The sequence below is a fragment of the Aulonocara stuartgranti genome (genome assembly GCF_965226115.1).
Source record: "Aulonocara stuartgranti genome assembly, chromosome: 15".
NCBI classification, from domain to species: Eukaryota; Metazoa; Chordata; class Actinopteri; order Cichliformes; family Cichlidae; genus Aulonocara; species Aulonocara stuartgranti.
In genome coordinates, this window is record NC_138951.1 from 1,291,221 (window position 1) to 1,315,566 (window position 24,346).

The following is a 24,346-nucleotide window of genomic DNA, read 5'->3' on the forward strand; positions in this document are numbered from 1 at the left end:
TTCAACTATTAGAACATTGACAAGGACATCATTTTGTTTACTTTGTTCTTTTCTTCAGATTCCGACTGAATTAGTGCTGCCCTCCCTTGTGCCTCCTGAGGAGCAGTTGTGCAGTGAGTGCTTCTTATTTTGTCATCCAACTCTTGATACGGTGATTTTTCATTTTGAAAGGCTTAAAGTGAAAGGGAATGAAAAAACAACAGGGTTACTTTCTGTAGTTTGGCCAGCTGACGGCCACAGTTACAGCGTTGATTTAGTTTAAGTCATAGTCTTTTGAAACATTAAGTTTTAGACATAATTTAAGGATCTAAATGCTTTTAGTTTTAGTCTAGTTTTAGTTGACTACATTTCATAAGACTATAGAAGACTAAATCTGAAATTGATTCAGTTTAGTATAAGGTGTGAAAGTTTGTCATGGTTTTTACTGATGAGAGAAAACACAACTGATGATGTTTCAAAAGAACACAAGTACTCACAAGTACTCGTATTGAGAAATGTCTCAGGCTGATGATATGGGGTATAAATGGGTGCAATTGTCCACAAAGGTGCTCCCAAAGAACCGGAAAGTGAGGCCGGAGATGGGATGAGTCAGCAAGAGGTTCCATGTGCTACCACACAAGCTGAGGTATGCTGGGGACGAGGATATACCGTAATATTGGTATAGATGTTAAGCAGTTCTGCTTTTGTCATGATTAGTAAATATCAGATTGATTATTTACTGTTGTGACTAAGGGTAAAATGCTCTTACTACACTGATATAGTCCCACCTGGAACTCTCAGGTGAGTAAAGATTAATCTGCTCTATTTCAGAGTGACTCTGTGAGCGATGAGGAGTCCTTGGTTCATCTCAACATTCCAAATTCAGGTTTGATAAGATTTTGCCAGGTTTGATATTTACATGTTAAGTTCAAATGCAAGGCTGCAAGCATGAACCTCGCATGAAAATAACAGTACACCATATTGCCAAAAGTATTCACTCACCCATCCAAATCGGTGAATTTCAGTGTTCCAATCACTTCCATGGTCACATGCAAATAGAATTAAGTATCTAGGCTGGCAGACTGCTACTGCAAATATTTGTAAAGGAATGGGTCGCTCTCAGGAGCTCAGTGAATTCCAGTGTGTTACTGTGTTAGCATGCCACCTGTGGAACAAGTTCAGTTGTGAAATGTCCTCGCTACTAAGTATTAATACGAAGTAGTGATTGGAAATGACAGCAGCTCAGCTTGCAGCTCAGTGGAAGGTCATGTAAAATCGCATAGCAGGGCCAGCAGATGCTGAGGTGCAGAGGTCCTTGGATGCAGTGGTGTAAAGCATGCTGCCACTAGACTCTAGACCTTGTGGTGGAAGAGATGGAAGAGCTGTTTTAGCTGCAAGCAAAGGGTAGCCGGACATTATATTAAATCCTTTGGATTAAGATTGGAATGCAACTTAAGTTCATATGTTGGTGAAGGCAGATGAGTGAATACTTTTTGGCAATATAGTATAGATATGCCAATGATGTGGTTATTTTTTTTAAGCAAGTAAGCTATCATTCCCCATTTAAAACTCTTTCCGGCTTGTCTGTGTTTGGATCTCGCAGACGCTGACGAAGCTGCCAGTGAGCCCCTCACGTACACGGTGTCCTCGCTGGAGAAGGTAACTAGATAGTGGAGTGTGTCTGTATGTGCGCTGTCTTCTGACTGCCAATAACTGCCTTTTAAGTGGTGATGCATTGTCCCACCAGGGACATGTAACTGCTCATGTATTTAAAAAAATAAATAAAAAATGATATTGTGGTGACAGTGCACAGAACACATTGACCAACAAGGCTAAAAACCAAACAAAATCTGCAATCAGTTCATGGGATGCATGGCTTGGGATATATTGCTCAGTAAATATTGTGTGATGTCCTCAGATCGGCTTTTTAAAATGTATTTATTTTTTTGCCGTGTGCAGTTCTTATATTGATTGTGTAGTCTCTAATTTGAAGTGTAAAACATAATTTCAACATTGTTCTGAATTTCTATTTTAAAAATATGTTAAAGCACAGATTTTGATTTGGGATTTGCTACGGAAAACAAGCAGAGGTTACAAAATATACTCGCATGCAGAAATGGATTTGAAGCTACAGAATTGTAAAATTAGACTACAAATACTTTAATCACCAAGATTTATTTTTGTTATTTATTTATTTATTTTAGGGTGATGAGATTGAAGAAGTGACCTGTTGTGCTGAAGAGGCTTGCGTAACAGATGTCTGCACAGGTATCAGACTTCAGATCAGGGAGTGTACAGTTCACTGCTTCTGAGTAATATTCAGTTTCTCTGTGAAGTCCTCTTTTTAGATATGCATGCAGTTTTGTTTTTTTTTGTTTTTACTGCAGAGCAAAAAAAGCCGAGTGGTGATGGTGAAGACTGTTTGAGCTGTGTGACAGCAGAGGAAACGGTAATTTGTTTGTTGATTTTTCAGAGTAACTAAACAATGTCTTACAGCTGTATAGCTCATACGTGATCAGGCTTTTCACAGGTAAATTTATCTGACACATACTGACCCTGTAGAACACTTTATTTCTCTTGTCTCTCTATTTCCTGACAGTAAAGTAGTACAACTTCTTCAGCGGGAGACCCCTTAATGAGATTATCCTGGTGAACAAAGAGCAGAACTATCACAATTTGCATAAATTTAGTTGCACACACATCAAAATCGTAGACCAGTTTAGTAGAGGCAATATAAATGAAAATAAAACAGAAACAATACAATTTTAAACTTTGGTGTCAATTTAAAAAAAAAAAAAGAAAAACAGTAAAAGTGCTTGTCTGCTATCAGGAAGCAACTGGATCCAGATCATTTAAAATTGCCCTAAATTCATTAAATAAGACCAGGCCCTTAAGGCTTAACGACTTGCACATATAAAATGTACTTGGCCAGGAAACTTCTTATCACTTGAAACGAAACTAAAAGAATCAGTGAAAATGTAGCAGATGTTAATCTGAACACGAGCTGCTTATGTTTGTTGGAGCGGGCTTTAAAGTGATGAGTGTGATCTTTTTGTTTCAGGACGACTCGATAACCGAAGATGAGACGTCGTGTCTTCGTGAGGATACACTTTCTGGTGTGTCATCTTGGCTTTTTAAATATCAGATCTGATTACATAACACGCATAGGGCTACATTTCCTGTATATTTTCTGTTGCAGCTTTACAATCTGATGCTGAGCCACAGACCTCCACAGCTATTAAATCTCCAGATTTGGTAATGCATATTTTTCCAATTTGAGGTTTAAATGTAACATTGTATCTCTGCAGAGACTATACACACTGTTTGTATCCCTGTGCAGAATAGCCTTGTTGAAGAGGTGACCTGTCTTGTTGGAGAGATCTGTTTGACAGACGTCTGTAGAGGTACTGTTTAAATTAAAGAGCTCATTTACAGCTTTGTATTTTAATTCTGGGCTACTACAGTAGCTTGGTGTGATTCACAGTTCAGCTAAAGGTTGTGTAACCTGCACTGAGCCAAGCCACTGTAGCTACTACAGCTGCTCATTTCAAACAGGTTTCATCAGCAGGTGGGTGGACCCTCTGTACCCACAGCAAGGGCTGTGTGTCTGAGGTGACCACAGCATGGATGCCCCCTCTCAATAACATTGTATGGAGCCAAGAAGAGAAAGTACAGTCTGACACAGAGCATTGAGAGGAGTCTGAAGCTTTAGCTGTACATACACTGACCTTATTCATTTAAACTAGGACCATGCTTGTTGTAAGCCTTCATTTGCAGTGTGTATGCATTTTTGTCATTTAGAAATGAAAAGCATTTTTATTTCACAAACATAAATGTGCATCAAGAAACACGTTTCATTATATACTCATGTATTCTTGTTTTTCAGATCTAAAAGAGGAAGCTGAAATGTTGACGGAGGAGTGTGAGCTGCAGGAGCGTCCACCTTCCCAACAAAATGAGGTAAGAAAGGTAAAAATGAATGAATTCAGTTTAAAGTCTAAATCTAAATATGGAGACTTGATATTTTATGTTTTAGGACTGTCCCTAAAAGACATCTGTCATAAATATCACATGGTTGATGATTCACTGACCTTAGGCTATGCGGGGCGATCGTGGCTCAAGAGTTGGGAGTTCGCCTTGTAATCGGAAGGTTGCTGGTTCGAGCCCCAGCTCAGACAGTCCCGGTCGTTGTGTCCTTGGGCAAGACACTTCACCCGTTGCCTGCTGGTGGTGGTCAGAGGGCCCGGTGGCGCCTGTGTCCGGCAGCCTCGCCTCTGTCAGTGCGCCCCAGGGTGGCTGTGGCTACAATGTAGCTGCCATCACCAGTGTGTGAATGTGTGTGTATAGTGTAAAGCGCTTTGGGGTCCTTAGGGACTAGTAAATCTATACAAATACAGGCCATTTACCATTTTTAGGCTATGAATGTTCCTGGAAAGTTGTTTTTTTGGTTTGGGTTTTTTTTTTTAAGTTTATGATCTTAAACACAAAATGTATTTTTTGGCACTGAAAAGTACTAATATGGCCAGCTAACAGGGGGAGCAACAGTCAAGCATCTAACTTGTCGTGTATTTCTACACTCCTGCAGTCATGTGGAAGAGTTTTCACAGGACTACACATTTCTAAGAACACTATTACTGCTTCCTTATTAATTAAGTAGCAGCCAGGTGCTAATGTGCAAATGCATTTCATTAACTCATTCACTGCCATTGACGTCTATAGCCGTCAATTGCAGTGAATGAATCAATGGGTTTAACTCATTCACTGCCAATGGCTGGCAGTGAATGAGTTAACTGATTATCTTCAGGTGTGAGCACCTCTGTAAAAGCAGGAGTTTTGGCACTTCTCTGTATATAAAAATATTCTAAAGCCAAATGTGAGGCCGTCTGTCCACCAGCTGAAGCTTGGTTTAATTAGATCATGCAACAGAACAATGATCCCTACGCACAGCAGCAGATCTGCAAAAGAAATAGAACAGCCAGAGTCCAGACTCAGCCCAGTTACAATGCTGTGCTGAGAGAAAAACCTCAGTGAACTGAAGCAAAGACGAGTGGATCCTTCTCCGATACTGAGACTGACACTCATACAGAAAATTATTTGCTGCTCATGATAACTGTTGTTCTACAAGATGTCCAATCATGAGGTGTGCTTCATTTTTCTGCACGAGTGCTGTGAATGTTTTGTTTTTTTTTCCACATGACTGCAAGTGCTTACATTTTCTGTTGGGTATTTAACAGTATGTTCAGTGCACACTGCTTATGCACGTGCTCTTCATTGTACCACCGACGTATCTAGAAGGCACTCACGTTAACCTAAAAAATACCAAACACACATTACTGTTTTTTCATTCAACCTTTTAACATTTCCAGAGTTTTGATGACAGTGTGCTGACAGATGAACTGCCTTCTCCTTAGGACAGTTTTGGTAAGTTTTGTTCTCCAGAATAATCCGGTCATTCATACAATGTTACCATTGGAGTAGGAAGTAGTAATAGAAATGAAGAGCCTGCCATTGGGTGCTTCTTATTCTGCAAACATGTCTAATCACTTTCTTGTGCCTCAACTTCTTTGATGCTCATATTAAAATATAATAAATAACCACGAGTGTGGAGCTGAGTGATGTTTCAGAAAGCAGGTGTAACAAACTCTGAGTCTAACTGAACTCTGATGGTGCAGTCAACTCAGTGCAGCTCGATACCAGAATTTCCAACAGACAAAAAACCAGGAGAGCTAAAATATCAATATATGATCGATGAATAGAAAAGAGGTTTTATTCAGCCTCGTCAGTCAACTTTTACACTTGGCTTTTGTGTGTGTTGGTAGATGAGGTGTTCAGCAGTAACCCGATGGGAGTGTACATGACAGCAAGCTTATGTGGCCCAAACTGGAGGGTGTTTTTCTTTTCCTTTAAAGAATGATTGTTCTGTGATATCAGACATTAATCTCAGTGATCTGCAGCGGCAAAGTTGTTGAGATTCAAACTTTCAAATAAGGCAGCATTAAAACTGCAGAACTCAGCCAGAGCAGCTTGTTGAAGCAGTGGTCAGCAGCAGTTACTTGAAGCAATCATTTTGTCTGTGACACACTGTGGCAGAAATGTTGGATCAGTCTTCTTCACAACAAGGCTTCAGTTCATTGAGGTTTGCAGCTGTGTTGAGGTCTGGCCATTGCAACACTGATTCTTTTCTTTTTCTGCCGTTCTGTTGGAGGTTTGCTGCTGTGCTTGAATTCTAGTCGAGCTTAAGTTTGGTTGACTCAGTGAGTACAAAGTGTGCAAGTCACGTGGCTGCAAAACAAATCTGTCCTCAGCCTTCCACCTCTGTGACAGTTTGTACGGGGTGTTTGTGATGTAACAGCCCAAAGTCAGATGTAACTTTGCAAACCTAAGTTGTGCTGCCAGAGGCTTTCCCCCGGCAGCCGTTCCAAGTAATTCCTACTTATTCAGTGTTTCTGTAGTTTTACTGTCATGAACTCCAACTGAGGCTGAGATGTAGCTCAAACCTTTGCTCTTATAGACATGTGACAGTGGATTTAGGGTTTCTCAGGTTTGTAAGAGTCCTGTGACGACTTTGTTTTTCACACAGCTGTAGATTCTAGATTTTGTTTCTGTGATAGTGGGTCTGCAGTGTTGAGTGATTGCTCTCAGTCCCTGAGCCATGTTAAAAGAAACCTTGAGTCTTTCAAAAGATATCAAATCTTTATCAACTGTATGAATGAAGAATTAAAACTGTCAGCTGCTTCAGGCACAGAAACTCGGAGCGTGTTGAAGAAAACCTGTCACGGTGCAGGTTAGCATCACGCGCTGCTGCTCTTGTAACTGACTCGGAGCTGAAGTTGCCGTTCTGTCAGAGCTTCTTCATCTCAGAGTTTCCACTAAACCTGCTTTCTGGAACATGGGCAGATACAGATACCTGTCTGTTTGTTCTGAATGAGTTATGATGTTGATGTATGACGTTACCATTGAAAGTAGGAGGAGACAAAAAGCCGTTTTTGCTGACTGTTGCTTTGTTGCTGCTAACTTCCTTTTAGGAATCCAGCTGTCAAAGCTGTTCTGCTGAGCAGCAGCCGGCAGAGTGACTGCCTCTTCTTTTCGTTTTGGACATTAAATAGAAGATTAGTGTAACTGCATATTGTTTTGTGTTGTTTCAGATAGGTGCAGTTCATTTTCTGTGTTCATTTTAAGTGCCCAATGCCAGTGTTGTCATTGTTTTGGCTTCTTTGTGTGTTATCGTCCTATCGCTCATAGCCTTTGATCTGCTTATTTCATTGTTCCTCTAAAAACAAACAGCCACGAAGCTAAAAGTCTTTATATGGTAATAGTTGATAAAACATGAGGAGTTTGTTTTGATAAACTGCCAAACAATTCTTTAGATGTTTGAGTCTTGAGTTTATTTGCTCTGGTTTCAGTGGCTGTTGTGAAATGCATGGAAAAAAAAAAAATAAATCTGTATTTGGTGTTAATCCACGAGTTGAAGCAAATTTGTGTTGGCACAATAAATATTAACATTCAGTGCACACGAGTCATGGTTTTGCTTCCCCGTTTCATTAGTTCCATTTTGGTGTTTCTGTAACATTTTATTAAAAAGGAACACGTCTTGGAAATGTTTCATGTTTGTCCCTGTAAAACATTTAGATCATCGTCCTCGTGGTGTTGGAAACAGTTGCTTTATGAACATACCCAGTGTTTAAAAACCACTTTTACAAGCTACAGATGGATATCTTTACTTTTTATAGAGATATCTAGATATAGAATGGGACACTGATTAATATCAGTAAGATGATGTGCAACGAGATGACTGTGGCTTCATATAAACAAACATAACAGTTCTGTTGTCACACATTAGTGGACACCCAGCTGTGCAGGGATATCAAACTAATTTGACATCGTAGCCACATACAGCGGGTGGGACAGGTGAAACTACATGATACACCTGTAAAGTTACAGAAAAGGTTTCATTGCTCACACTGTCCTGTAATTATACATTTAGAATGTAAAGTTTCCATGAGTTCACAGAAAATGTCCTTATGCTTCGGTGTGGTACGGATGGCAATGACCAACAGGAAAAGCTGTAAGACACATGAAAAGACAGAAGTTCAAACTCTATGCAGTCCTTCGTGTTTCTAAAGCTCTCCAGTGGGTTGAATTGGAGTCTTTGCTAGGGCAGTTTTGGCCCTCGGGCCTTATATTTGACACCTTGTTGCTTGTCAGTTTTCTCCTTTCTCCCATTCACAGAGCGCCCGGAGCAAGCTTCATAACCGAGACAGGTTTAATTCACTACCTGTTTCTGTCGTCTTGTTGCCTTAGTATTTTCATTTGTGGACTCCCTTTAAAGATTGAATTTTACAGCCTTACTGCCACAAACTGATCAGTGAAGTGTCTTTAAAAATGAGTGCTAAACATTTGTAAAGAAACCAGATTTATTGGATTTCTGTTGTGTATAAATGAAGTGTATAAAAGTTACATAGCACTGACCAAGGAAAGAACTGTACGGTGGCTTATGGCCAATGGGATATTTAAAGCAGCTTTTTAGTGTTTACAATATTCATTGAAAGATGTTCTTGAAGTTACTGGATGCCTTTTACATGCTAGCTTGTCTAATCTTTATCACATAATTCTATAATCATCTTTTTCTATTCTATAACTTAAGATTGTCATCATAGGCCGCATTACATAATCACACAGCAATCAGAGTACCTTGTCTTTGCTCAAAGGTCCAAAGAGGTACAGAAACATTTGGATTTATTTACACTAAAAGATAAAAACTGATTAAAGATTTGTTCAAGAAATTGCAGCTAATAGTAAAGATGTCACCAACAGTGAGAAGAAAGTTTCAAGCTGCTCGTATGCAACATTCAGGCCTCCTGAAACAAACACTACGCTGAGTGCTTGGTCCATCCAGAAAAAATAAATCCATCCTTTGATGAGGTAGAGATTAGATTTCCATCTGATTACTGCTTAAAAAATGCCAAGTAGGCCTGACTTGACATTTTAAACCCTTTGCACTGACTCCTGCGCCCAAGGCGAATGTGAGAGGCCACAGTATAAGAGGCACAGAGCCGGTTCAGATGGCGGACTGAAGCAAGTTGACATTAGTTCCTGGGATGAGGTTTTCATCTTCTCCGTTGATCAGAGGGTCCCACTGGTTAAAGTTCTTCTCCAGGCCTGCAAGAGTTTTGCACAGAGGAAAGGGGAGTAAGCAGAGAGTTCAGTCGATCTCTCAGCCAACTCCTCACAGCTCAGCTGATACTGTACACATCTTACTATTAATCCTGTAAAAACGGCTTTAATGTGCCCACAGCTGTGTTCCTGCATTACATGATTAAATCTGACGAACGACTAGCAGGAGCTCCTACCAAGATGGCGTTGCAGAAACGCTAGTGTTGCTTTATTGCACAGGTCTATGGCGAGCTCTGGGTCGATCTCTCCTTTGAGTTTCATCAGCTTCCCAATCCAGTTGCCTGTGAGAAAGGTGAAGTCTGGGAAACTCTGGTGGACTGTACCTCTGAAAGAATGCAGGTGAAGAAGAGACATCACAAAATCAGCCCAAATTACCCCCAAAGTCTCTGAAAGTGCAGCAGACCAGTACTGGTACCTGATGGTGATCATTTTCCTCTGTATGACGGCCGAGTCGAGCTTCTTCATGCGGCTGATGTTTCCCGCCCACTGGAACTTCTCTGAGTTGATGAAAAAGATTGGCTGCTTCACCCGAGGAAAGATCTCATCGTCTAAAGGAGTCATCCAGGAGTCTAGCGCTACTCCACACCTGTTTATACGATAGCAGGCCAGGGTATTACTTTCAATAATCTGGGTCTGTTACTGCTGCCTGTAACACACGTTTCTAATTTATGCTAAGCAAAGTGAAATGCCCTCATGCACACAGCTCTATGGACAATAAGTGATAAAAGACTGGAAACCATAAAAACGTACTTGAATTTAACCTCTTTACACAGAGCCTCTATGACTGTTGCTCCTCCAAACGAATGGCCCATCACTGCTATCCTGCACAGGTCCATGGAGTTCTGTTACCAAGAACATGAGAGAGAATTAAGAAATCAGCACAAATTAAATTGTACTCCACTGCGTTTCACATTTTTCCTGATCACAGATTAAAGTCTGCTGATGTTCTTTATGCAAAACAGCATTTCATGAACTTTGGACTCTGCAGCTGATAAGCTGAGGCTAACACAGGTTTTTTCCTCAGTGCACTTTCAAAAGTCATCTGAACCTAGTTGATGTCATTTTATTGTTTATACACACACGGCAGCACAAAAAGTAAGAACTTTGTGTTTGATGCTTCTTGCCAATAATCTACAGCTGCAAAGTATATTTGGTGCCACGTTTGTAAGGAAACACATTTGTGCGTTGAGCAGCAGAGTTGAGTATGCGGGCCAATGCCAAACAGCTTATTCTGTGTCGACTCTTGTGTGGCGTTGAATGGGATGAGCAAAGTATGAAGAAACAAGACATATCGGCAGTTTAACAGTGTTTTTCACAAGTCAGCCAACAAAACCAAAAGTAGTGGTTGAAGAATGGGAAGCTATACCACAGCACTGCGTGACCAGCACGAGGAGCAGGTGCCATGCTGTTGTGGCCGTGTATGGTTCTTCCACATGCTGTTGTTATGACTCTTATGTCTTCAGAGTTCAATAAATGACACCAAATAGAAGATTTGGCAACTTTTTCAAACTTGTGGCAAAATGTGGCACCATTAAAAGGGGAAATAAATAAGCCTGGTCTAAGACTTATTGCCAATCAAGTCAACTAAATGAAGACTTTCAGTGCCAAGCTCATATATAAAAACAAAAAGTGCTGGTAAATGAACTTTGGAAGCTCGAGACTTTAGGGAAAGTTGCAATAACCACAAAGATACAACACTGCTAGAAACACTCGTTGGTCTTCTAAGCATCACACAGCAGGATGCAACAAACCCTGAAACAGATGTTCCAAATGTACAAGTTGAATTTTTGTGAACTAAGAAATGATTAAGAAATTGAACAAGTGCGGGAATTGTGAAGTGGGCGTGTCCTACGTTAAGGATGTGCACACAGGAAGCAGTTCACTCATCAACCATTCATCGCTTTGGAGCTGATGTTTGTTGCAGACACTCCGTGCTGTACATACTTGGCACCTGCCCCATATGTCAATCAGCATCATCTTTGCAATACTTCACCTCAAAGCTTAGAAGAGTTGAGTGCTGGGGTTAGCCTACATCGCTTTGTCGGTGGTTTCTTCGCCCAGCTTGAAGTTGCACCACTCTGTGGTCTCTGGTCAAAAACTTGCCGTTGCTTCCTGATCTACTCTTTAAACTTTTCTCAGTTTCAAGTTGAGCAATCGAAGCAGTGAAGAATACCCCTGACTGACACACGACAGGAGTATAAATGGATTGGAAGTTGCCTAGGTAACCAGAGGCTGGAATGTCTGCTTCCTACGACGGGGGTCCACACAGGATCGCTCAGAGCACCGCTTTGTTGCTGACGGCTGGTTGCTAGGTTAACCCTTTAATGTATGTACCACTCTGTCATGTGTCAGTAACCAGCACACTTTGCTCTCCCTGGTATCAGCATCAGCTGTTCACCTCGAAGGTGAGAAGAGTTCAGCTTTAGCTTTAAACACTGTAAAGCTAAGAGGCTACAACTGTTGCCTTTTAGCTTTGATCAAACTTTGATCAAACTTCAAAGAGACTTCTGCGTTTCCTGGAGCCTTGTGACACTTGCCAACTTGCCCCATGCTCGTGTTACAACGACTTTCTGCGTCTTGTGACACATTTCCATTATTGTGTTTGCTACCACACACTGCATGACATGCATGCATGACAGCTGTCCTGCATGCATGTCACAGCCAGAGGTAACCAAAAGCTTACCTTCAGCGTTGACCAGTCAAAGTGCGTCTCCAGAACATTCTGCACTGAGATTCCTGAGTTGATTTCAGTGAGTTTATCCAGAGCCAGAATGCATTCATCTGCTCTTTGTTTCACCTGAAAGATGAAACAAATGAATTCATTCTGTTTCTTTAAGGTGCCATTAATATTTACCTTTACATTCATGACATCTGTACAGATACGACAAACAAAACCATCTTTTTCCCCTACTATGGGATTTATATACTCCCGGTCTCCCTAAACTTTTGTTTATGGTGGGCAGCCAATCAGAGGGAGCTTCTCTTAAAGGGAGGGGACAGGAAGTTATAGTGGAGCTGAGCTGCTGCACTTGGACCCAGTACAAGATAAACCAGGATTGTGTTGAACTGTGAGTTTTGCGAAGCTACTCTGATGAACAGAAAGAAAAAAAAAAGAAATATCCCTCGCCTTAATCGTAGATTTAAAAAGCCAACTGCTATCTGCAGTCCCTCATTCCTTTCAGCTTTAAGATAAACGGGATGTGACCACACGCTTGCCGTTTAACGTGACGTGCCCAGATGAAAATAGAAGAATGTCAGCTAGAACAAACGAGGATGTGGTTTGATTTTAACATCAGTGCCAAGCTGCCTGTGAGTAAGCGGGTATGAAGCTCACATCTTATGCAATCAAGAGACTGAATTTTAAACCCACAGAGGGAGTCTGTGGGTAATCTCTGCGACAACATACTTGTTTGTTTCTGAGGGGGAATTCGCTCTCTCCGTGCTGCAGAGCTCTGTAGTACATCCACTCCTTTACCAAGTTCTGTTGGGTGGCACCGGATGATTTTGTCAAACTTGCATTTGACCTTTCTGACTCTGGCTTCTCACAAAAATAATACGTAGCTGACGCCGACTGGTCTCTGTGGGAGAAAAATAAAACCATAACCTGTAGTTCCAGCCCTGGGAACAGATATTACTTCCTTCATGTTACTTGGAACAATTAGGGTTTAGACACATGCAGAGGACACATCCTGTTTGAGGCAGCATGTGGCCCTCTCTCTGTAAGAAGCAAAGTCACTCTCATGTTGTTGCTCTCACACTGCAGCCATGTGCTCTGTCTGCGGCTTTGTCAGCATGTCACCGGCTGCTAAAATTCAGCAAAATAACACTTCCATCACCGTAAGTGACAGGCCAGCTGTGGCCATTATGTTCATCTCCATATGGTCCCCCTTGTCTGCATACTGAAAAGAATTGTGATGAGCTGGTTCATACCATTGTCTGCACACCCTTTCCACTCTTACTCCACACATAAACAGACAGCCAAGCAAACAATAGCAGAGGACAAACGTTCAGCTACGATTTCCTCCAAATGAAGATGACAAAGAACACAGATTTCAAACTCATTTTACATCGTGGGCCACATACGACCCACCTTAAGTGTGGGGACCACTTAAGGTCAGAAACTCTAATTTCTGCCAGTGTAAAGATGTTGAAACAATTAATCAATGAGATATCTTCATATGAGGAAAAGAAGTGCAACTGCAACAGTTTGTCTTATTTTACACATGTAACATAAAACTAAGAGAAACACTGTTGCTAGCTCATTGTGCACACTGTCATGCATTTAGAATAATGTACTTTTCTATAGTAAAAACATCTATAGTAGATGTTCGAAAAATGGGAACTTTTCTGTCATTTAATTTTTTGTATCTATCAGTAACTTTCTGGTGTAGCATGGACACAATGGTCTGCAAAACTTTAAATACAGTTAAAAGTTCCAAATCCATAGAGATGAGAGAACAGAGCCTTTATTTGTCAGTTGCCCACAACCGAGATGACAGACCTTGCCGACCGCACATACACAACATCACACGCTTTCCAGCGGGCCGATTGGAGTCTCTGCCTGGCCGATTCTGGCCCCTGGGCCCTATGTTTGACAACCCTGCTATAGAACAGTTGGCGCTTAATGGCATGAAAATGACATATGAACTAAATTGGAAAATTACCTGTGTTCCACTGATGCCACGATGAAGCCCTGAGAGGCCATTTCTGCACATATCGCTGAATACAAGGTCCTGAGAAACAATCACAGCAGCCACAGTGTGAGCAGAACTTGTAACGGGTTATTGCTGCAGGAGTGATGAAATAAAAAAACAAATGCATTGTGTGTGTACCTAAAGGCTCCCAAGCCGTGGGAGAAGATGATCACGGGACATTTTTCATTCGATTTAAATGGAGCATCCAAATAGGCTGGGATCTTGAAGGACCCTGAAATAGATGAAAATGAGGAACATTCACTTTGCCTATTTTTTTAAACCACATTAGAAAATGAAAGAAACCAGCTTTCTATTTTTTTAGTGACTAAAGTCATATAATATTGCTGTCCTGACCAAATACATTTGACTTTTACACCACAGAGAAATGGACTGTCAGGTTGGAGGTGGAAGCACAAGCACACAAGACTTGAGAAAAAAGAGTCAATTTTATGCCATGAAATCATTAGAAATACTGGATTTTCCTAATTTATTCACCAAAGAGGTAGTTGAAGATCCTTTCACTGAGGGCCCTGTTCATTTTCATGAAGTCAGCCAAACCATTAAAGTACTCCTTGTATGGGACCCAGTCAGGCTTCCCTGCACTTTCCATCTCCTGACAGGGATAGTACAGCCGGAAGAAGGTGCCCTGTTGGAGAGACAGACAGTTCAAGCAACTCAGCAGAAGGCCATTTGCTCCCGTGATGTCAGCAGCCTGTTTGGCCCAATACCTGCTTTCCATAATACCCGTGGGTACCCAGCCCAGCATCTGCAGCACACTCAAGAATGTCAAATACAGATATGTGACCTCAGCTGTTACATGTCAGCACGAACAAAGGTTTTCTTTTGCTTGTACCTCTGCAGTGTGGTCCATCATGAAGTCAGTGCAGCCCACAGCGTTTGGGCCGTTGCCTGGAGGGATCCCGAGGTGGTTACTGCAGCTGCTGCCCATGGTGAAGAAACTGAGCGCGGACCTCCTGTGGTCTGGCAAATAGAAACACACACACGTGTACATCAATACTGCTGCTCTATAAACGGGAAAGATAACAGCACTAAAAGTCGGACTATTTCTGCACGGAAGCTACTGACTGCAATGAACATGTGTATACGCAGACTGTATCATTATATCGTTTATTAGTATCAAATGAAAGGCAAAAACTTCTTCACTGTGGTAACTGTAACCAGCCGTATATGTCGCGAAGTTTACCCTTGATCTAACCGCAGAGCCCCACACAATCGCACATTTAACTAAACGGGTCGAAGTTAAAACAAAACCCAAAACGTGGCGTGTTAACTCCTACCTGTCCTCGCCCACGCGTTAAATCTCTTGACTCCTAACTGAACAAACCCTCCATAAGAAAACATCGACTAGCGCACTTTCGACAGCGACCTAACCAAACGTCCACTCTAGCCGCCGGTAACACTCGTTAAATAAAACAAAAAGCCTACCGGAGATACAGAAGTGCGAGCGCTGCCCGCTGTTTCTGCATCGGTTTCGCAATAACACCGTGGACTGACAGAGCAGTCACCGGATAAATGTACAACTTTGGGAGTGGTTAATGTTTTTGTCAGCTAGCCGCTGCTAGCATAGGAGGGGGCTAAACCAGAGTAGTGGATGAACGGTGTTGAGTCACTGTGGCAGTCCTGCCTTTGCCGGCCTAATGGCGTCCCCCCAACTGAAACCTTAATGACCTACATGTCATATTATTTAACAGTTGGCAATCATGCTGCTATCATTACTGTAATTACGACATTGGCGGCTCTAAATATAAACTCAACCAGGCGTATGTAATTGTGTTAACTGCTCTGTATACGGCTCTGGTTTATCGCAGCGACTCTCAGCTCTGGGATCACTTGTTTACAACAATCATCGACCCTTTAATTCATATTTTCATTAATATCGTGTGAGCCAAGGTGCTGTTGCCAAAGCAGCTGCATATAAGCGCTGGCTTCTCAGTGAAAATGGCATTTTAAAGTGTCTGTACTTTCGATGTGACTCCGCGTCTGTTGGGGGCAGCAGAGGGCAGCCGAGCGGGAAACAAAGCGAGGAGGGAGCAGAAGAGCGGTGGAGAACGATGCTGCGTTAGCAAAGCTAACTGTTTTCAACTCATTTATCAGCAACTCCTTGTGTTAAAGATGAAATTGGTGAGTAAAAAGCAGATCAGTGAAGAGAACAATGAATGTAGGAATCGTCGAAAATGATTAACTTATACGCACCCAAAAGTGACTGTTAGCTGGAAGCTAATAGCGTTTTTTGGTACAGTTGAATAAAGTTTAATAAAGGCGAGCAGCGAACAGCAAGTCAGTACAGCGTGAAGTGTTTAACTATGCATACGAAAAAACGGAAACACAATCCCCTGGTGTCGTGTTTATCCTGTTTTACTGTATCTTTGTACTCCTACACACACCTACACACACCTGTGGTTTTAACGGTGCATTCCCTCCTTGCAGTACTGTCTGTCGGGTCATCCTACATTGCCCTGCAATGTCCTCAAGTTCAAGTCCACCACTATCATGTTGGACTGTGGATTGGACACCACCTCTGTCCTCAACTTCCTGCCCCTGCCTTTGGTGCACAGGTGAGTCACTGACAGGAATTCATTCACTCGTGGATAACAGATATGTTTTGCTTGATGATGATGATGATCCTTTTTTTTCAGTCCAAGACTTTCCAAGCTCCCTGGTTGGGTCTCTAAGGATGGAACAATAAATTTGGAAAAGGCACGAGAAGCTGTTTGTAATGTGCTTAGGTTACTTGGCGTGTATTTCAACTTACTGCAGTTTTTTATGAAGATGTGCCGATTTATCTGTGGGGGAAAAAACTGTTTCGCCTTATGCTTGCAGGAGCTGAAGGAGTGCGCAGGGAGGGTGTTTGTTGACGCACAGCCAGAGTTCTGTCTCCCTGAGGTAGACATCCCTGATACTTCGTTTCTGCATCAGTGTTATAGCTTGTGCTAGAATGTCTTTCTGCAAAACAGGGGCCACTGTGAAGCATCAGAGTTGCAGCAAATCAACCTATTTTAAACAAATAATAAGAAAGAAAAAGAAACCTGATAGGCCTGCCACAATTGACAAGAATAGGGGAATCCTCTCCGAGAAATCAGTTACTATGATCAGAGCAGTGTGATTACCACGTCTTTTACCTTCACAGTAGACCTAAAACATAAATCTTAATAAATACCTGAAGTACCACAATGATATTTATTTAATCTGAATAACCCACAGAGAGAACTGTTGGACCTGTCCACCATCGATGTCATCCTAATCTCAAACTACCACTGCATGATGGCCCTGCCTTACATCACAGAGCACACCGGCTTCACCGGGACAGTGTACGCCACGGAGCCCACGCTGCAGATTGGCAGGTGACAGATGCAGGGGATGAATACCACATCTTACTATTTCTGTATTATTTTTGTGATATCATTATTATTTTATTTGGTAAAATGAGATACAGGTCACACGTCTTCGGTTGCGTTTACGCTCGTTCTTCCTCCTTCCTTCCTTAGGCTGCTGATGGAGGAGCTGGTGAACTTCATGGAGAGAGTTCCTAAAGCCCAGTCTGCCACGTCCTGGAAGAACAAGGAGATACAAAGGTAGTCTAGTTTTGTAAAAATATTCTGTGTGTGTGCGTTTTGTCCGAGTTGACACATGAAATGCAGTTACTGACTTTGTTTTAGTCATTTTTGAAGTTTCATTTTCCATTCACCTAATTTGTCTGGTGTTTTGTTACACCTCCACTAACAGGGTGGTGTAACTCCACCGTTCAAATGAATACTTGTGTTATTGCATTAGGATGCTCCCGGGGCCGCTGAAGGATGCAGTTGATGTGTGGATGTGGAAGCGATGCTACAGCATGCAGGAGGTTAACTCTGCACTCAGCAAAGTGCAGCTTGTGGGTTATTCACAGAAAGTGGTGAGAATTGATTCTGTCCAGGAGATATTTAAGATTTCACATTTCTGCTTTCGTGCAGTGGTGACTTCTCGTCTTTTTTCTCGTTTGTTTTTCTTGCAGGAGTTGTTTGGAGCTGTACAAGTCTCCCCTTTAAGCTCCGGCTACTCGCTGGGAAGCTCCAACTGGATCATCCAGTCTCACCATGAGAAGGTGTCCTATGTGTCTGGCTCATCTCTACTCACCACACATCCTCAGGTAGGCCAGCAGGCGTAATGCTTCACCATTTCAAAGTCTCCTGGGTGCAACCCTTGAAGCTTTTTTCCTGAGCTGAGTGATTTCTGTCATATTTCGGGGCTGTTTACAGAACAAACTGCGTGTGCAGCAGTCAGGGAGGGGGGTCTCTGCTCGTGCAGCTAAACCACGTCGTTATTGATTTTTACTAAGGTGTCAAAACTTGTCATTGAGGGTCCAGCGGAGGTCATCACATGTCGTCTTTATGGGGGAGAAAGTTAAAGTTTGAAGGGATCGAGGACAAAACCGTCACGATCTAGAGTGGAAAGAGTGCAGTCCGTTATTTGTTTAGTCACAGATTTCCTTTTTCCTGTGCTCAGTTTCTTTTGGAAGCTAAATCTTTAGGCGAGTGTTTGTCAGTGCACGCTGTCATTGTTTGAATCCAGCCTGTTCTGTCCTATCACAACTACTCTGCAGTTTCTCTTCTTCTCTGCTCCCAGCCCATGGACCAGAGTTCCCTAAAGAATAGTGACGTCCTCATTCTGACAGGCCTCACTCAGATGCCTACTGCCAACCCAGACGGCATGCTGGGAGAGTTCTGCAGTAACTTGGGTGGGTTTTAATGTAGCGCTCAGATTTCTGTGGCGTGTGAAAAGAACCAAACGTTGAAGTCATTCTTGTATCATTTAAGTGGAACTTGAATGATGTTGTCTGTGCTTGTTCTTCTGTGTTCTGCAGCCATGACCATCCGGGCAGGAGGAAATGTGCTGGTGCCGTGCTACTCCTCGGGAGTGATCTACGACCTGCTCGAGTGTTTGTACCAGTTCATAGAGAGCGCCAACCTGGGGACCACGCCCTTCTACTTCATCTCACCCATAGCCAACAGCTCGCTGGAGTTCTCTCAGATCTTCGCCGAGTGGTGAGCGGCCGTTTATCGAAAGCTTCTCGATTCTGTGGTGAAAGTTTGTGATTTTAGGTTTTACTGTTTTTCTTCAGCATGTGCTCGGTTAGCTTGTCCTCATTTTTCCACGTCTTCCACAACAAGTCATGATGCAGTCACTCTGATAAGTAGGAACACAGTATCGATGTTTTGTTACTTGATAGGAGTGCAACAAACAGCAGAGAGACGGTAACGTGTGACTGTGGAATATTCCACGTGCTTTTTCTTTTTCTCCAATATTTCAGGCTTTGTCACAACAAGCAAACAAAGGTTTATCTCCCAGAGCCGCCTTTCCCACACGCAGAGGTGAGTCAAGAACACTGGCTGTTAGGCCTGGGCCATATCATACCGCTCACGGTAACACCAGTCAGGCAACGATAAGAAAATGAAACATGGCGATAGAATATGGGTAAAACGTGCATGCGCAGTACCTTTGTTTTCATACGCACATGGCGGCGACGCAGAACGAGAAGAGGGAAAGCGGATCGTTGAATGAAACAGATGAACCTGAACTGGTTTGTAAAAATGCTGCAGCTTCACTGGTGTGGAACTGGTTTAGCTTTCGTCCGTCAGATACACAACAAAGCACTATTTGTGGTAGCGCATGCTAGCGGGCCGTCGTTATTACTGAACCGATTTTAGTGCACGGCGCTCGAAATTCTGTCAAAAAATGTTTCAGTACGACTTTGCTGAGCTACGAAGCCGCACCTCTTGATTGATTGTTTGAGCATTATGGCTATTGTAGGCGGAGCCTCGCGGAGCGATACGTACTGTGCTTCAACATAATGTTACCGTATTGTGTGTGTTTAACCTCTTTAAGTGTTGTGGATGTTATACATGGTTATGCTGAGGATATGTCGGCCAGTTTCCACTGGAAATGCCTTTTGGTTAAACTGTCAGTGAGGAATTTGCACTGTTACATTTTATATAACTTTAATGCAAAAAACAGCTGCTTGTTTAAGTGAAAATACTTTGGTGGGTGTTTTGCACTAATAAAGTATTTTGTCTCGCGTTAATTATATCGTCAGTTATATCGTTAGCACACATTTTCAAATATATATGGTGATAAATATTTTTGGCCATGTTGCCCTGCCCTACTGGCAGTGCACTTCTCCTTTATACTGAAAATAATCATTATCTTATAGGGAACCCACTTTTTTTTAGGTTTTTAACTTGAGGTCCCAGTGGAGGTCATCAAATGTCGTCTTTATGGGGGAGAAAGTTAAAGTTAGAGATGGACCGATCTGATATTACGTATCTGTATCGGTCCCATACTGACCTAAATTACTGGATCGGAGAGAAATAAAAAATGTAATCCGATCCGTTAAATATCACAAAAGCACCTCACAAAACTTGCGACACGGCGTAACTCGGCTCATAACCTCAGCACGTCGGAGCCGTGTGCGTCACGCGATAGAGCGGCTGTGGCGTGCGAGACCTGTTGGCGGTCTGGTTGAGCGTTTGGAGCCTCGCTACCAAACCAGCATTTCATCTCTGAGGAAGTGTTTATGTTTTATGCAAATTCATGTTTGGTTGGAGAAAACTTTGAATTGGAAAGCATTAGGCAAATAGTATGTTCGACCAGGCCAGTGCTGTCACAAGTCATTAATAACAGATGACATGTAGCCATGAGTTGCATCAAATGTGAGTGAGATGTGCTTTTGCCTGGAGCGCATCATACCTCTAACACACGTTTTAAAAAGCAGAGTCGACTGATACAAAGATACCAGGATGAAAACACAAGTACACCTGTGGAGCTGGTGACGAGGTCACGTTGATAAACTGGTGCTTGAATGTGCTGCTGATGTTTCAGCTCATCCAAACCAACAAGCTGAAGCACTACCCCAGCATTCACGGAGACTTCAGCAGCGAGTTCCGTCAGCCCTGCGTGGTTTTCACCGGTCACCCCTCTCTGCGCTTCGGGGACGTCGTTCACTTCATGGAGCTCTGGGGCAAATCCAGCCTTAACACCATCATCTTTACTGGTAATTACAGCTATCGCTACATCTCTCACACGTGACTAAAACAAGGAAAGCCTGAGCTAGTAATGTCCTGAGTGCCTGATCTTTCTCACTCAGAGCCGGACTTCTCCTACCTGGATGCCCTGGCTCCGTACCAGCCGTTAGCCATGAAGTGCGTTTACTGTCCCATTGACACACGGCTCAACTTCCACCAAGTATCAAAGCTGCTCAAGGAAGTCCAGGTATGCTGTTAGCACCTGATCTGATTATGAGAGAAATACACAGAAATAGAGCCGAGACTAAGGAACGATGATTCTACGATGAGGAGGGAAAGGCTGCATCATGATGCTAGAACTGTGCTGTGCCATAGTGACTGAGTCTGTGAGAGCGCTGTGGGTGAAACGGGAGAATGGAAAGCAGATTTCCAAGTTAACAGACAATATACAAATAAAATGGCAGAACAATGTGAGCGTTCAGGGCAGAGCTCAGGGAAGCAGCGGGTCTTGCTTAAGATTTGAGGGATTTGATCGAAGCATCCCTGTAGTTCCAGGATGGCCCATTCGCAGCACTAGTTCTCGTTTAGCTGTAGCCTTAATTTAAATGTTAACAAAGCCAGCTTCAGCTGCTCACATTTGTACTCTGTGTGTAAAAGCCGTGTCTTCTTCCTGCAGCCTCTCCACGTGGTGTGTCCCGAGCAGTACACCCAGCCTCCTCTGACCCAGTCCCACCGCTCCGACCTGATGTTGGAGCTGCAGCCTCCTCCTATGCCCTACAGACGCTGCTCTGTTCTCAACCTGCCCTTCAGACGCCGCTACGAACGCATCTACATCCTGCCTGAGGTGAGGCCCCGAAGAGAAGGAAGTCAAAAACTCCTCAGAGATGGATCTGAGTTTCTGGCCACAGAGTATCTGGTGAATTCTCTGATCACTATGACAACGTGGCGTTTGATCAGCTGTTTTTATTGAGAAATCCTCTCGCTGTCAGAAAGCAGGCGGACGGTTTTAATTGCTGAGAGTCGTATTCTTCTCTTCCTAGCTGGCCAACTCCCTGGTGCCCTCTGAGATCAAACCCGGCGTCTCTGTGGCGACCGTGTCTGCGTTGCTGCACTCAAAGGACAACAAGCACACGTTACAGGTGAGCCCAGAATGCTTGCACTTCCATTAGAGAATCAGCTGATCAGAGCTCAGCTGCATTTGTCTTTCATTTGTTCCCAGTCGGTGCCCAAACCCCCTCCCATGCCCCCCAGCAAGAAGAGGAAGCGGGTGATTGAGGAGCCCCCCGTAGCGTTGGCCCCTAAACCCATGCTGAGTGGAGCTGTGGCCCTGGAGGCTTTTCTGGCCACTTTGCAGAAGGTGGGAAATGTGAGCGAGAGGGCTATCAGTGTGCTGTGATAGTAGCACTAACTTAATGCTAACTTGTTATGTGCTCATTTGCAGCACGGGATCACAGAAGTTAAAGTGGAGGAAACTGCAGACGGGCACATCCTGCACCTGCAGGCGGAGGACACGCTCATTCAGCTGGAGGAGGACGGGACGCATATCGTCTGTGACAGTGAGCCACTGAGGACCACGCTCAGGGACCTGGTGCTGCGCTTCCTGCAGAAACTCTGAGCTGAATCCTGGCTGTTAGTTTCTAACAGTGTTTCTGCGTCACTGGATTATGGAGAGAAGCGGAGGGGAAGGTGTGGATGCTCAACGGCCATATTTACAGTCGTTTCACTGTACAGCATTGTTTGGTTTTATTTTATAAAACTCGCACATGTATTATTTTGTATTTAAAAGTTTTCCAGAATCGTACAGTGACTGTCGTTCATCACTTAGTCTTAGGAAAGCTTTAATAGTGGAAGCTGAGACGTTGCTCACGAGCCCGGGCTTTGTGTAGCCGGTGTGTTCCTGCGTTGTCTGACAATGAAGGGTAAAAGAAACCAAGACCTCGCTCCAGCTCCTACAACCAAATGCAAACAGTAGGGAAGAGGGTCAGCTCCACCCACCACAACTCCCAAGCTAGCAAGAATGACCTGTTCATGCTAGCACTGACTGTGCCTATAACACATGTGACACACACGTACTGCACATTTACATTTACAGCATCTAGCAAAGACAGACACAATGACTGAACTAAAGACACACAATCAGAAATATCAGGGTGGCTAAATATACATTATGTGTTGCAGTGTTGGGGACGACACCGACCTCCCCCACAGGGGAATTGTAGAAAAGGGGAGAGGCCAAAGGGGAGCACTGTTTATAGGGGTGCACCAAAGAAGAAGAACAGTGAGGAGGGGCTCCAACTGATAATGAACAAAACTACAGGCTTGAAGGTCCTAACAGTCGGGTATAACAGGAAGGGTTTGGGGTCTAGAACACATTTTGTGTAATTATAACAATATGTCATTTATGACCCGGTTACATTTGCACAGGATAGAATGAGGAAAGCGCTTTACTCACATTCCTCAGAAGTGTTCCTTCCTGAAACTGAGTAACAGCAGGTGTGTTTTCCCAGCACACGCCGACATGACACAAGAGGAAATGCACAGTAAACATGTTCAACAGGAATGATGGCTGCATATTTAAGCTGGGCTCCCTGAACACACCAGGGCCTCTGTCAGTGTTCACAGTGGTTTGCTGTTTCCACACACTCACACTCACACTCTTCTGGAAATGCTCCGTTTCTCTGGTGAGGAAACAAACAACCATTTCCTCCCGTTCTTAAACACAGTTGCACATTTTCCAGCGGGAGGAGTCGCCCCCTGCTGACCACTATGAAGAATACCAGTTTAAGGCACTTTGAATGCAGCTTCGTGTCTCAGAACCAGGTTCTGTGATATTCTTCCAACTACATAGACTCCAGATGTTTTACACTGAGTGTGTTTGGCATTTGAATTTGGCCTGGACTCAGACACAGTTTTTCAGCTTGATGTGCACTAACCGAGACACCGTGTGAAAGTTTTGCCTTTTAACATTTGCGTGTAACTTTTCCCAATCTCACAGTGATGAAGAGTCCTGTCAGAAATCCCTGAAGCCAGATTCAGATACTGAAAACGTTCATGTGTAGCACCTTTTTGTTTAGTTCACGTTTCCTTCACATGTGGAGCCAAAATGTCATATTTGATTTACGTCAGCATGTTGTGCAACGAATTCTTAAAAAATGAGTCCAAGTTAGACAAAAGAAGAAGTTTCTGACCTATAAACGCATTTATAGCAGATGAACGGTATCTGAGTCATGTTCACAAGAATTAGAAAAAACAAACTGTATTAAGCTGACACAGGAGCCGGGAAACACCTGCACAGAAAAACACACAGTGGGACACCAGCAGTCACGGACTGGCCTCCCCAGAGCCCCGACCTCAACATCATTGAAGCAATGTGGGATGATCCTGACAGAGAAAGCCAAGATCCAAAAAGATCTTTGAATGTTCAAGAAGCCTGCAGAACTATTTTTGGAGGATACTTAGAGAAATGAGAAGAAAGCTGAA

General features: G+C 43.1%; 3 protein-coding genes across 6 annotated transcripts in view; 2 read left to right on the forward strand and 1 right to left on the reverse strand.

The window, feature by feature from the left end:
* tdrd6a (tudor domain containing 6a) overlaps positions 1-7,492 on the forward strand; it is a 31,087-nt gene extending 23,595 nt beyond the window's left edge. Inside the window, exons 5-16 of the mRNA XM_082505442.1 lie at positions 59-113; positions 546-625; positions 811-865; positions 1,583-1,638; positions 2,184-2,247; positions 2,367-2,428; positions 3,041-3,095; positions 3,179-3,234; positions 3,320-3,383; positions 3,866-3,939; positions 5,346-5,400; positions 7,005-7,492. Of these exons, the coding sequence (XP_082361568.1) occupies positions 59-113; positions 546-625; positions 811-865; positions 1,583-1,638; positions 2,184-2,247; positions 2,367-2,428; positions 3,041-3,095; positions 3,179-3,234; positions 3,320-3,383; positions 3,866-3,939; positions 5,346-5,390 (666 nt within the window). The 3' untranslated portion in view covers positions 5,391-5,400; positions 7,005-7,492. The remainder of the gene's footprint in view (positions 1-58; positions 114-545; positions 626-810; positions 866-1,582; positions 1,639-2,183; positions 2,248-2,366; positions 2,429-3,040; positions 3,096-3,178; positions 3,235-3,319; positions 3,384-3,865; positions 3,940-5,345; positions 5,401-7,004) is intronic.
* An 883-nt stretch (positions 7,493-8,375) lies between these two features.
* pla2g7 (phospholipase A2, group VII (platelet-activating factor acetylhydrolase, plasma)) lies at positions 8,376-16,353 on the reverse strand. Of its 3 annotated transcripts, none has more exons than XM_082505454.1 (11): positions 16,263-16,353; positions 14,701-14,828; positions 14,343-14,493; positions 13,986-14,079; positions 13,818-13,886; positions 12,560-12,731; positions 11,837-11,950; positions 9,904-9,995; positions 9,569-9,739; positions 9,330-9,478; positions 8,376-9,138 (listed from the first exon to the last, which is right to left on the reverse strand). In XM_082505454.1, the coding sequence occupies exons 2-11, from the start codon at positions 14,794-14,796 to the stop codon at positions 9,038-9,040; spliced, it is 1,209 nt and encodes a 402-aa protein (XP_082361580.1). In that variant the 5' UTR covers positions 14,797-14,828; positions 16,263-16,353; the 3' UTR covers positions 8,376-9,037. The 3 variants fall into 3 exon arrangements, with proteins under 3 accessions (XP_082361580.1, XP_082361579.1, XP_082361578.1); XM_082505453.1 differs by lacking the exon at positions 16,263-16,353 and adding an exon at positions 15,294-15,501; XM_082505452.1 differs by lacking the exon at positions 16,263-16,353 and adding an exon at positions 15,146-15,286.
* Positions 15,859-22,667, forward strand: ints9 (integrator complex subunit 9). Of its 2 annotated transcripts, none has more exons than XM_082505446.1 (17): positions 15,859-15,989; positions 16,296-16,423; positions 16,505-16,586; positions 16,689-16,751; positions 17,070-17,209; positions 17,354-17,440; positions 17,640-17,760; positions 17,860-17,994; positions 18,471-18,582; positions 18,709-18,889; positions 19,156-19,216; positions 20,724-20,895; positions 20,989-21,113; positions 21,543-21,710; positions 21,907-22,005; positions 22,086-22,223; positions 22,308-22,667. In XM_082505446.1, exons 1-17 carry the CDS (start codon positions 15,981-15,983, stop codon positions 22,479-22,481), a joined length of 1,995 nt encoding a protein of 664 aa, XP_082361572.1. In that variant the 5' UTR covers positions 15,859-15,980; the 3' UTR covers positions 22,482-22,667. The 2 variants fall into 2 exon arrangements, with proteins under 2 accessions (XP_082361572.1, XP_082361573.1); XM_082505447.1 differs by having other exon boundaries at positions 15,860-15,989; positions 16,505-16,565.
* Positions 22,668-24,346: the final 1,679 nt, after the last annotated feature.